Source organism: Schistocerca nitens, chromosome 5 (assembly GCF_023898315.1).
Source record: "Schistocerca nitens isolate TAMUIC-IGC-003100 chromosome 5, iqSchNite1.1, whole genome shotgun sequence".
Classification (NCBI taxonomy): domain Eukaryota; kingdom Metazoa; phylum Arthropoda; class Insecta; order Orthoptera; family Acrididae; genus Schistocerca; species Schistocerca nitens.
The window spans coordinates 759,316,765-759,331,235 of record NC_064618.1 but is presented as its reverse complement, the minus strand read 5'-3'; the positions used below and the strand labels follow the sequence as shown (position 1 = coordinate 759,331,235).

Genomic DNA, 14,471 nt, shown 5'->3' with positions numbered 1-14,471 from the left:
ATCAGAAAATGTCATAATTGACATAAATTTTGCCAAGAGAAGCATTTGGAAGCATGCCCGGCAGAAACACAATTTCATAATAATACTCAGCACCTGCAGGTAATTTTAATCTGCTCATAAACCACATTGAAGCTCTGTTGACGTACTTTAAAGTAAAAATAACAAAGGAATAGTAGTTGCTAGTGATTTTGATGTAAATTTTCTTAAAAACTCTTCCAGTAAGAATTAATCCCAGTTTGGTAACATTGTCATTCAACTTAATTCCTACCATAAACTTGCAACTACGGCAGCTAATTTTTAACTAACAGTGATTGATATCTTTGTAGAAACATCTAATGAACAACATTATATTACAAAACCAATAATCAATCATCTCTCAGATCATGATGTGCTATTCCTTTTGTTAATTTGAATACTGAACAGGATATAAAATCTACTAGATCTGAGTTCAAGATGGTAGTCAGTACACCAAAAATTGACTTTTAGGACACTCCCCAAGAGGTGAACTGGACTGATGGATACAGTGCCCATGGCACAAATGAATAATACAACACTTATTAATTAAGCCCTTACTTTATTTGCGTACTATTTTCCCCCCAAAATACCCCAGATTAGACTAAAGTCTACAAAGAAACCACGGACAACTCAAAGAATATAAAGACATCTGCAAACCAAAAAGGAAATTGTATCTGTCAGTCACAAACAGGTTTGATGTTGATGCTACAGCTCATTACAAGGCATACTGAAAAATATTACATACAGTAATATGAGCATCAAGCAAATGTAATGAGAAAAAGATAATCACATGAGATAACAAAATATAGGCAATATGGAATACAGTGAAGGAGGAGACTGCTAGAACCAGACTTGAAGAGGGAGCAGGTAGCACTAATAAATGAGACATTGGTAACAGATGTGTACAGTGTTGCAAAACTTTTTGACAAGCATTTCGAATGTAGTGCACCTGCTGTTGTTCAGTGATTGTCTGGAGGTGGACATTGTAGCCTGCAAGTTTTTGAGGCCACTGTTACTTGTTTATATTAACCATCTGACTTGACCACATTACTATATCTTGAGGCCAAAGGCTTCTTTCTCGATGATGCCACGTCTGCACCATCTGGAAATCTCCAACATCAATCACAACAAAATAATTCACATGAAGCTTCATTATTGTGTCTTTATTTCACCTCCATTACATGCGTTCCATATGATATTGTATTACAGCATATGACTTCTGCAAAGTTCACAATGCAGACTGACTTTGTCTCCATCCTCTCTGGTCTTCCACTCACAAGTGATGTCACGGCTATTGTCATGCCAGGCAACATTACTACCACTACTGTATTATTTAACTGATACTCTCCACCATAGTATGACTGCAACTTCCTGTCATTCTGCTCACTGACCAGAATTCTATATTTAAACTTGTTACACACTATCTCTTATGGAATAATAAACTGAAAATTTATGCGATATTTGTGGTTTGTAACTACTACCTAGACGGCTTTTTTTTAATGTAAAAATGAACTAAAACCACATTTGTTCCATGTGATTTATGGAATTAATGTATTACAACCTCATTAAAAGTGTAATATTTTTTGTTTGGGAAAAATTGTTGATAATACACTTTCTACAACAGTAAGATAAAGTTATGTAAACACATAGGTGAAATGCAATATAAGTTGTTCATGCTTTCAAACTAGGAAATATAATCTAATTCAATAAAGAAGGCATGAAAATACATTCACTGGCTACAAAACTATTCATTTGTTTTCTAACTAATATGCCTTTTAGAGAACCTAGTTAGCCCAAAATCTCATTATGATCACTGAGTACTGTATTGTATCATTCAATGTGTTCTACAATAATGGAGTTAAAGAATGGAAACAACAAACAAAAACTGAGGAAACACACACATACAGTAAATTCAAGGTGTTTATTAGCTTTTGAGAGAGAGAGAGAGAGAGAGAGAGAGAGAGAGAGAGAGAGTTTGTTTGAAATTTATAGGTATACTTACCATCCTCTGATATTGATGGCTTGAACACATCACTGGGAACAGACTGAACCTCATGCAAATCCCATACTTCTATCCCTTCTGCACTTCCAGCAGCTATAGCAGCTCCTAAAGCAGTTGCCTCAGTCATCAGTGGTCTGACTGCAACATATATATTATGAAGATTTATATTTCCTGTCAAACTTTTATAGCAAGCCATAGACAGAAAACAGAAAAATTATCTGTGGTATTATACCTATTGTGGCATAGCCATTTACACCACCCATACGTAACAAGACAGCAATTACTTTCATAGTTGCAATGAGTCATATCTCCATTGTTACATGTTTTCTCACATAAGCCAGCTAACAGTTTCAGCCATGAGATGTCACTACCATCCATGCAATGGAATGTTACATACATTACACTAAATTAAACTCCACATTTGCCATATGACAAATGGAACAGAACCTGGTGTGACAGTTCATTATGCCAGTAGATAACAATAGTGTTAATTTCAGCCAACAACAGTGTTAATTTCAGCATCATATCTGTAGTAAACTTAGAGATATAGAAAACCACACAAAACACATTATTTAGAACTTTCAAAAATCAGCAATGTCCTGTGTTCATAAGTAGTAATGAACATCCAATGAAGGAATTTAATGAAATTTCTAGCTTTCCAGAAACAAGGATAAAGTTTTCTGTAAAACACTGTACTATTTCCAGAACAATTTTTATTCTTATTGACATCTGTTTTTTTTTTTCACAATTTAATACCAATTGCATTTGGTTTGTAACATGGGTGATTGAATGAATATCTGACATGTGAATAATTGCAATTATCGAGAATTAAAAGATCACGAAGTATCGTAAAGTATTATATAATCAACTTGAATGATGGCTGTGCAAATTCCAAATTTATTTGTTTGAATTGTAGCTTTATTTAAAGTAACTTAATTTCAACACGGTGTGCTGTGCAGCCATAACCTAGTGAATGTTGTATTTTAAACTGTAACTAGTGTGGGCTTGGAGGTGCAAAACTGTACATAAATTTGACAATATAACAGAGTATTCGTTCTATGAATCTCTCTCACTTGATAATTGGCCAGAGTTGAAACTGAAAATATTTTTCACCCTGTAAATACATTTAGTGCAGCTTGTTTCAATTACTATTTTTCTAGTCGAGAAATATTATTCATCACTTCAGAGCAGGCGTGTGCTGTAAAACATCACCGAAAGCTGGGTGGAGCATTTATTAGTGTGCTGCATATTCTGTCGTGCCAGTATAAATTTGTAAAATTTTTCACACTGAGAATTTTCACACGTGAATAAATCCAAACTAAGAGAATGTGCATAAAGTACATGAAAATTTAAGAATGCAGACATGTATATAGGCTAGAAGTACCTTCTCCTGTATGACTACGGACGTCAATGTTAGTCCAAGCTCAGGTAAGGAAGAGCTGTCAAATGAAGTAGAAAGGAAAGTAGATTGGGGTCTAACATTACAACAGCAATGAGTTCATCAGAGAGGTGCACAAGTCATCCAAAACTCAACTCATGTTTTTCTCATACAACATTATGAAAACCAAGGAACAAAGCAGTCAGGTAAATGCAATATTTCTTGACTTCCAAAAAGGATTTAATTCAGGACCATACCCATACTTATTAATGGAAGTATGATCATGTGGAACCATCAACAGATCAAACACCGAGTTTAGGCATGTCCAAGGGAAGAGTGTTGGGATGCTTGCTGTCCATATTGTGTATTCATGACATGGCAGGTAATCATTTCAGACCTTCTGCTGATTAAGTGGATAATATAATGAGGTACTGTCTGAAAAGCGGTACAAATATTCCATCAGATCTTGATAAGGTTCCTAAGTGTAACAATGATACATAACTTGCCTGAAATGTTCAGAAATGTACAATTGGGCACTTCAGTAGACACAAAAATGTAGTACCCTATGACTACAATACCAATGAGTCACAACTGTAATCAATCAATTAATACAATTGCTTGGATGCAACAATTTGTATGGATATGAAATGGAATAATCACATTGGGCCACTCACAAATAAAACAGATGGCTGGCATCAGTTGATTGTCAGGATACTGGGGAAACACAGTCATTCTACAAAAGAGAATGCTTAATAAACACTTGTGTGACCCATTCTAGAATATTACTCAAGTGTGTGAAGCCCATTCCATTTAAAATTAATGGGGGTTACTGAACATGTATGAAGAAGTGTGGCACGAATGGTCACAGGTTTATTTAATTTATGGCAACCGTCACAGTGATGCTGAAAAACTTAAACTGACAACAACTATCCTGCAAAAGCCTACATACGAAGTTTGAAGAACAAGTATAAACTAAAGAATCAAAAAATATACTTTGTTTATTTAAATTATATTTTCATGGACCCACCAAAATGATGGCTTTTGCAAATTTCACAAATAATAGTATTACAATAATTATACTTACAAAATATGTTACATATGTTCTTTGCATGTCTTATACCTGTTTTGTACATTTCAAACAATGGAAAATTTGGGCTAGAACAACAACAATATGAATTAGGATAGATTGCTGCTCACCTTTTAAAGGAGGTGTTGAATGGCAGGCACACACACACGCACACACATTCACTCACTCACTCACTGCTCACTTGCATATGGCCACTGTTGTCTCCAGGCCCTGAGACCTGACTGCCTCATGCCTCAGCACCTGGAGATGACAGTTACCATACACTGTGTGTGTGTGTGTGTGTGTGTGTGTGTGTGTGGTGAATGACTTCGTCAGATAGCTTAACAATATTCAACAGTCTACCTTAAAATGTGCCTGCTGCTGAATGCCTCCCAATGCAGTGAGTAGAAATCTTTCCTAATTTATGTAGTCACTGGTTCATATTGCCCGCCATGTACTAAAATTCATTGAATGAATATAAACATATTTCTTATCTGGAAATACTTTCATTTCATGTTGAAATCAGAACCTTTATGCATCCTTAGAGAGTTTGGTAGCATGTTAAACCAAATCAAACCACTAATGCATGGGCTTGGATCTATCATTCTGTCCTTTTGATTTTGAACTTAGGTTGGTTATTATTCTTTTTCTGCCTGGACTTATCCTGCATTTCCACAGGGTTGGCATGTTATTTTGGATTTGGTGCTGGTTATGGTAGTGGGTGATCATTTGCCGTTCCTGAGCCACCCCCCCCCCCCCCCCCTTCCTCCCTCCCTCCAAGGACAGAGCTTTCGTACACCTTCTCTCTGCATCTAGAGTTCTCTCATGTGCAAGTTTGAGAATATTTTCTAAATGTTTGCGAATCACACAACTGTGTATGAAAGTGTGTACCAGTCTGGTATCCAGCTAGCTGGATGTGGAAAATGCCTAGGAACCGCATCCAGGCTGGACGGCACCAACCCTCATCATTAGTCTGCTTGGCAGATTTGATCCAGGATTGGTGCACCTCCTCATGCCTCAGAAGTGGGTGCTTTAATGTGCATGGTTATCTGGGGAGGTCTAATTAATTAAGTTGGTCCACCCTTAAAAATGTAACTAATTTAAATATGAATAAAAAATATGCTGTTAAGTATTTGTGCTGCGCAAATACTTCATTATACAATTCTTATTCCCCTTTGCTGTGTCAACAATATTCTGCTGCCTCCTTTTACATCACTTCCATAGTGACCATGAAGAAAAGGTGAGACTATTTACAGCAAACACAGAGGCACTGAAACACTCATTCTTCCTCCATACACAAATGAAATGGAAAGAGGCTCTAATATGTGGTACAACAGGAAGTACCCTGCATCCTGCATTTTGCTGTAGTTTGTGAAGGGCTGATGTAGATCAAAGAAGAGTAGGAAAGGAAATTAACCACATTCCTTCCAAAGGAACCATCCTGGCATTCATCTAAGCAAATTAACATAAATCAACTTAACACGAATCTTGATGGTTATATGGTGGATTTAACCTCATTTCCCCAAAATGTGAACCTGTTGTCTTACCACAGCACCACCTAGCCTATTATCAAATGAACTGAGAATGTGAAAGCAAGTGCCAGATGCATCTTCGACAGTAAAAGGAGCAAGAGATCCCGATTAGTTGCAAATGACAAACTGTGGCAAAATATCAGCTGTACTGCAGACAAAGACAACTACACAAAAATCAGTATGTAATACTAAGATATATATTCTGTTAATAATGTTGTGAATGTAATTAACGTAAGCCCAAAACTTAACATTATCACTCAAAATTTTTACCTGTTACAACACTGATCAGGGTGAAAGTTCAGCAAAACATGTAAGGATGTTGAAGAAGAAAATTGTGTATGATAAAGCAGAACCCTATATTTTCTTGATTATTTGTAGAAGTGATTTTGTGGAAGTTCTATGGGACCAAACTGCTGAGGTCATCGGTCTGTAGTAGTGTGCAAGCTCCCTCAGTAAGTAGGGTAAAATTTGTTTATAAAACACATTTAACGAATTTTTGTCAATTATAATTTAGAAATAATTACTAAATGCTGAATAAGTGGCGATTAGAGCAACACAGCTTAGTGTACTTCACTGGGTGAGGACCATTGCTGCACTGGTCAGACTGTCACGTTTAGCCAACGACCAGTAGTAGTAGGAGTAGTAGCAGTAGCAGCAGAAGAAGAAAATAACTTGCAATAAACTTGTTGACATGTTGTACTACAGTTAGTTGCCCATTTGTATCTATACCGAGTGGTTGTATGTCATATGACTTATTTGGGAATCATATAACACTGATCATGATACCAACACATTTTTAATTTTGCTACTTCTACAAAAAAGTGATAACAAATATTTTATGGATGAAGTTTGAAAATAAATTAAGTTTTATGAAGAATTTAGTTGCTAGAATATCCAATTTTCTTTAAGAAAGGAAAAGAACAGTTTTTTCATAAAGCTATGAGACATGGAAAAGCAGAGGTTATACTTTGGAACAAATCATCATGTTTAATGAAAATAAAGACAACCTGAAATACTAACAAGGTTTTAAAATAAACTTAAATTTTATCTGAAAACAATAGAAGGAGAAAGTACACACAAGTACTGTGTACATTACAGACTACAAAAAATAATTTAATAAATTTCTGAAGCTGAATAATATCTTCGGCACTGAATATAAAGCAAACTACTGTAAGCACTACAGCAACAGTGTAAACAAATAACTAGTAGCAGCTATCTTAAAGGTATGTTACCATATCAATTGCCACATTCTCTGCATACTTGATAAGAAAATTTTTCTCAGAAAAATACCTGCATCAAAAGTATATAATGTATAATGATGTTTATATTACACTCATACTCGGTCTTGTAGCAGCACAGTATATCACAGCAATGTGAGCAGGTTTGACTATGGAAGAGTGATTTGTCTAAAGGAAATACATTAGTCACAGCTTAACATTTCTATTTGTGCAGAGCATGCTGCTGCAACACTTATGGGTGCTAGGAACCAGCGGACAGAAGAGAAACGTACAAAGCAGCTAGCATGTAGTGGATTACACACAGTGTTCACAACATGTGACGCCCATCATTTTATTCACATGCCCACAACAGACTGTACTGCTTCACCAGTAGAGTTAGTTTGAGACTGAAATACTGTATCAAGTGTGTACCAATCTACATCGACAATTTGATGCTGTCTGCTGTGGACCAGGCTTCCGTCATGCATTCTACAGTTTAGGTTTCCAATGTCCAGAGATAATCAAAACCTCAAAGATATGCTAGTAGGAAAAGTGAGACAACAGAAAGCTATACACACACATCTCGCTTCAACCCATTCTTCACACTTGGCTCTATGTTGTATACTATCACGCTGACTACAATCAAGCAACATGCATTGCTGAGCGGCAAAACACACAAAAAATGTGGCAGTGTGAGGCACCAATGGAGCAAAGATTAATTTGCACTCCTATGTACTGAGACAATCTGAACATCATCATCACACACTTCTTGATGCCATAATTCCATGTGCCAGAGCATGGTCACATATGATGAGAAATGAGGAAGTCTTCTGTGTAGAATAATGGTCTCTTTGCTTCTTCTGGCATGTGTATTCACCTGAGGCATCACCTACTAAACATTTATTGTCAAGCAATGTATTTACCACCATATTCCAGCAACTACTGGTAATCTAGCAAGGCTTTACAGAATTGTTCATAAATCATGTATAATGAGATTCCCCTGTGACACATCCAAACCCTCTTTGTACAGTGTGCAACAGGCCAAAATAAGTATAGTGTACCACATACAAAGCTGCTGTAGCACCTTACCTACAGAAAAATGTTTAGCTAAATAATAAATAAAAATATAATGAAAAGGAAAGTTGCCACCACCTTACCTACAGAAAAATGTTTAGCTAAATAACAAATAAAAATATAATGAAAAGGAAAGTTGCCACTCACCATATAGTAGAGATGCTGAGTCGCAGTTAGGCACAACAAAAAGACTGTCACAAATATTTGTGACATTTACTTGTGACTGGCTTTTTGTTGTGTCTATTTGTGACTCAGCATCTCCACTATATGGTGAGTGGCAACTTTTCTTTTCATAATACTGTTACATTCCATACTGGATTTTCCATTGTTTGATTAATAAATAAAAAGATTGTTCTTAAAACTGAAATTAATATGAAAATTTTATTTTAATGTTAAAGAAGTTTATGGGGGGAAGCAGAAGCTTCCAGCTTTTCTCAACAGAGAAATGATACATGAATCTGGAGTACATGCCATAGACAGTAATGAACATCCACAGCATCAAAGCTGGCTGTTGAGAAATCAACAGCAGCCATTTCATAAACCAATCATTGCTAAAAAGCGCAAATAATGCTGTGCCTTTGTTTCTTGTACTTCATACTCAGCATAAGATTGGTTTTTTAGACCAGTTGAGTTTATGGTTTGGAGGTAAGTAGTTGATGGCTGCTGAAGTATGGTTGTCTAATTGGTAACAGGGAAGCAGTTTCTTTGGTTCATTAGTTCAGTACCAACTAATGTGATTTAGGATTTTGTTTCTCCAAGTTACAGAGTTACAGAGAGAAGAGGAGTAACTACTAACCTTTCACAGTAACAGTCTGTGTAAAAAAAAAAAAAAAAAAAAATACTATTGGGGGGGGGGGGGGGGGGGGGGGGAATGGTCATCTACATTGATACTTCACAAGCCACCATACGGTGCATGGTGGAGGGTACCCAGTCATTTTCTTTCCTGTTCCACTCAAAAGTAGAGCAAGGGAAAAATGACTATCTATATGCCTCTGTATGAGCCCTAATTTATCATCTTATTTCATGGTTGTTATGTGCAATGTATGTTGGTAGCAGTAGAGTCGTTCAGCAGTCAGCTTCAAACGAGAGTTCTATAAATTTTCTTAATAGTGTTCCTTGAAAATAATGTCTCCTTCCCTACAGGGGTACTCATTTGAGTTCCCAAAGCATCTTCATAACAGTTACATGTTGTTCAAACCCACTGGTAACAAATCTAGCAGCCCACCTCTGAATTTCTTTGATGTCTTCCTTCAATCTGACCTGGTATGGATCCCAAACACTCAAGCAGTAATAAAGACTAGGTCCACCAGCATCCTATATACAATCTCCTTTACATGTGAACCACTCTTTCCTAAAATTATTCCAATAAATTGAAGGTGACCATTCGCCTTCCCTACCACAGTTCTCAGATGCTCATTCCATTTCATATCACTTTGCAACATTACACTCAGATATTTAAACAACTTAACTGTGTCAAACAGAACAGTAGTAATTCTCTAGCCAAACATTACAAGTTTGATCTTCCTGTTGTTGTTGTTGTGGTCTTCAGTCAAGAGACTGGTTTGATGGAGTTCTCCATACTACTCTATCCTGTGCAAACTTCTTCATCTCTGAGTAACTACTGCAACATACATCCTTCTGAATCTGCTTAGTGTATTCATCTCTTGGCCTCCCTACATGATTTTTACCCTCCACACTCCCCTCCAGTACTAAATTGGTGATCCCTTGATGCCTCAGAATGTGTCCTACCAACCGATCCCTTCTTCTTGTCAAGTTGTGCCACAAATTCCTCTCCTCCCCAATTCTATTCAGTACCTCATCATTAGTTACATGATCTACCCATCTAATTTTCAGTATTCTTCTGCATCACCACATTTTGAAAGCATCTATTCTCTTAACTATTTATCGTCCATGTTTCACATCCATACATAGCTACATTCCACACACATACTTTTCTCCCTATTCGTCTGCATTAACTTAAATTTTTCCACATTTAGAGCTAGCTGCCATTCATCACACCAACTAGAAATTTTGTATAAGTCTTCTTATATCTTCCTACCATCACTCAACTTTGACAATTTACCATACACCACAGCCTCATCAGCAAACAACCGCAGATTGCTGCCCACCCTGTCCGCCAAATAATTTATGTATATAGAGAACAACAGCATTTCTATCACACTTCTCTGGGGCACTGCTGACAATACCCTTGTCTCCGATGAACGTTCGCCACTGAGGACAACATACTGGGTTCTATTATGCAAGAGGTCTTCAAGCCACTGACATATCTGCGAACCTATCCCATATGCTTGTCCCTTCATTGTTGTTGTTGTGGTCTTCAGTCCAGAGACTGGTTTGATGCAACTCTCCTTGCTACTCTATCCTGTGCAAGCTTCTTCATCTCCCAGTACCTACTGCAACCGACATCCTTCTGAATCTGCTTAGTGTATTCATCTCTTGGTCTCCCTCTACGATTTTTACCCTCACACTGCCCCCCAATACATGTTGCCTCAGAATATGTCCTACCAAGCAATCCCTTCTCCTAGTCAAGTTGTGCCACAAATTTCTCTTTTCCCCAATTCTATTCAATACCTCCTCGTTAGTTATGTGATCTACCCATCTAATCTTCAGAATTCTTCTGTAGCACCACATTTCGAAAGCTCCTATTTTCTTCTTGTCTAAACTATTTATCGTCCACGTTTCACACATTTCATACAAATACTTTCAGAAAAAGACTTCCTGACACTTAAATCTATATGTGTTAAAAAATTTCTCTTCCTCAGAAACGCTTTCCTTGCCATTGCCAGTCTACATTTTATATCCTCTCTACTTCGACCATCATCAGTTATTTTGCGCCCCAAATAGCAAAACTCATTAACTACTTTAAGCATCTCATTCCCTAAGCATCACCCGATTTAATTCGACTACATTCCATTATCCTTGTTTTGCTTTTGTTGATGTTCATCTTATATCCTCCTTTCAAGACACTGTCCATTCCGTTCAACTGCCCATCCAAGTCCTTTGCTGTCTCTGACAGAATTACAATGTCATCGGCGAACCTCAAAATTTTTATTTCTTCTCCATGGATTTTAATTCCTATTCCGAATTTTCTTTTGTTTCCTTTACTGCTTGCTCAATATACAGATTGAATAACATCAGGGATAGGCTACAACACTGTCTCACTCCCTTCCCACCCACTGTTTCCCTTTCATGCCACTCGACACTCATAACTGCCATCTCGTTTCTGTACAAATTGTAAATAGCCTTTCGCTCCCTGTATTTGACCCCTGCCACCTTCAGAATTTCAAAGAGAGTATTCCAATCAACACTGTCAAAAGCTTTCTCTAAGTCTACAAATGCTAGAAACGTAGGTTTGCCTTTCCTTAATCTATTTTCTAAGATAAGTTGTAGGGTCAGTATTACCTCACGTGTTCCAACATTTCTACAGAATCCAAACTGATCTTCCCCCAGGTTGGCTTATACCAGTTTTTCCATTCGTCTGTAAAGAATTCTTGTTAGTGTTTTGCAGCCATGGCTTATTAAACTGTTAGTTCGGTAATTTTCACATCTGTCAACACCTGCTTTCTTTGGGATTGTAATTCTTATATTCTTCTTGAAGTCTGAGGGTATTTCGCCTGTCTCATACAACTTGCTCACCAGATGGTAGAGTTTTGTCAGGGCTGGCTCTCCCAAGGCTATCAGTAGTTCTAATGGAAAGTTGTCTACTCCCGAGGGCTTGTTTCAACTTAGGTCCTTCAGTGCTCTGTCAAACTCTTCACGCAGTATCATATCTCCCATTTCATCTTCATCTACATCCTCTTCCATTTCCATAATATTGTCCTCAAGAACACTGCCCTTGTATAGACCCTCTATATACTCCTTCGACCTTTCTGCTTTCCCTTCTTTGCTTAGAACTGGGTTTCCATCTGAGCTCTTGATATTCATGCAAGTGGTTCTCTTTTCTCCAAAGATCTCTTTAATTTTCCTGTAGGCAGTGTTTATTTTACCCCTAGTGATATACAACTCTACATCATTACCTTTGTCCTCCAGCCATCCCTGCTGTACCTTCATTAACATGCTGCAATGGAGCACCGTGTCAAATGCTTTACAGAAATCCAGAAATGTGGAATTTGCCTGTTGCCCTTCATGCATAGTTTGCAGTACATCATGTGAGAAACAGCAGGCAGAGTTTCGCACAAGTGATGCTTTCTAGAACCATGCTGAGTCATGAACATAAACTTCTCAGTCTCAAGAAAGTTTAATAAATCTGAGCTGAGAATATATTCATGGATTCTGCGGCTGAAGATAGGAATATTGGTTTGAAATTTTGTGGGTCAATTCTTTTACCCTTCTTGTATACTGGAGTCACCAGTGATTTTTTCCAGTCACTTGGGACTTTGCACTGGGCAAGAGATTCGCGATAAATAGAGGGTAGGTAATGGACCAATGCCATAGAGTACTCTTTCAGAAATGCGATTCCATACAAACCTGGTGATTTATTAGCTTTCAAATCTTTCAGGTGTTTCTCTACACCAGGCATGCTTACTATTATGTCGTCCATACAGAAATCTGTCTTATGGTCAAATGATAATATGTTTGCACAATCATCTTGTGTGAACAATTTTTTTGAATGTGAAATTTAAAATTTTGGCTTTTGTTTTGCTACCTTCAGTTGCCACACCCGACTGCTCAACAAGGGACTGAATGGAAGCCTTAGATCACTTAGTGATTTACATAGGACCAGGTTCACCATTTAATCACAAAGTACACTACACCTTGAACAGATCTGGAGATATGTCTGAGGGACAGTTGTTTGATAAATAATTATATTGACTGTTGTCTAGAATTAGTAGCAAACCACAGGCAGCATTGTGTCTAGTGAGCAGAGTGGCTGTTTCCTTTCTTAAGTATTGTGGTAGGAGGTTGTTTTGAATATGAGAATAGATTCAATTGTATTCTGATAGTGAAATGGATGCTACTGTTAATGTTTTTCAGATAGTTAAAGATGATGTATGAAGTTAGTAGCACTGAGTACCACATAGAAACATTTTTTGTTTTTCGATTTGGGAGGCGATATTTCAGAACTATAGGAAGCAAGGAATAGTATTATTTTTCACTTCAAGAATGGGCTGCATCAAGTATCTACCGCTTTAACCATTCTATCTGTGATACTTACGAGTTGTGAGACACCAGCGCATTAGTGGAAAAAATTTGTTTCGATGTGTGATAAATAGGGTAAAAGTGCCAATGGTACAACTAGCTTTTTTTTTATTCTTTAGAAGGGCCAAGAGTAGTTTGATTCATGCAATACTGCGGTTCTCTATGACAGCACGTGTATGCAGGGAAGGAGAGGGAGTGGGGGGTGAAGAATATTACTTTCCGGCACAAAAAGAGCAAATTATTTTTTGTTTATTTATCAAAGTTGATTTGAAATTTGACTGTCAGAGAAAAACCATGGTAGTTATTTAACTGAGTGAAGACTCTTACAAGGGGTTTATTAGTCAAAGCCCAATATGTCGAGTAATTTAATTCTAATAAATAGGGAAGAGTAATTATGCAGTCAGATATATGTTAAAAACCAGTACATTATCTAGCAGATACAGAGTGTGTTATCTCTGACTGGAATATCATCACTGGATCAATGCTAAATTTTGACTGACAAAAGAGGATTGATAAATGAAAAAGGAATTTTGCTCTATTTGACAGAAAGACATAATATTAATTAATTAGTATGGAAAGACAAGCTTAGACCTAATATTGAGTAGAAGGCATTTGCAGATGCTGAATATATGACTGGATGCAGTAAAAATCTTGATTTTAATAGTTTTCATAAAATAAACTAAATATCAGTTAGTATATGCTTACAGCAACTTAAGACTGATAAAACCATAGTACGCTTGAATTTATTAGTTGTAGAGGAGAATTATTTATTTATTTATCTATTTATTTATTTCGATGTTATAGTGTAAAAGACGCCTACTACAATAAACTGAATACTCTTCCTGCTATACTTTCATTAATCAATTATTGATAAACTATAACATCTCTGGCACAAAATATTTTCTATTGATTGTCTTCCACAGCTTTTGTAAATTCTAGAAATGACATCACTTAATGCCTTAAGCTGCTGTTGAATGTATTCTTAATTATGCAACTGGTTTCATTCAAAGACTATTATCCAGCACAG

General features: G+C 36.8%; 1 protein-coding gene across 2 annotated transcripts in view; it reads right to left on the bottom strand.

Annotated features, from left to right (window-relative positions):
• The window catches only part of LOC126259564 (glycerol kinase-like), a 155,703-nt gene that overhangs the window by 47,592 nt on the left and 93,640 nt on the right, over positions 1 to 14,471 (bottom strand). For both annotated transcript variants that reach the window (XM_049956463.1, XM_049956462.1), the window contains one exon: positions 2,018 to 2,155. In XM_049956463.1, the coding sequence (XP_049812420.1) occupies positions 2,018 to 2,155 (138 nt within the window). The remainder of the gene's footprint in view (positions 1 to 2,017; positions 2,156 to 14,471) is intronic.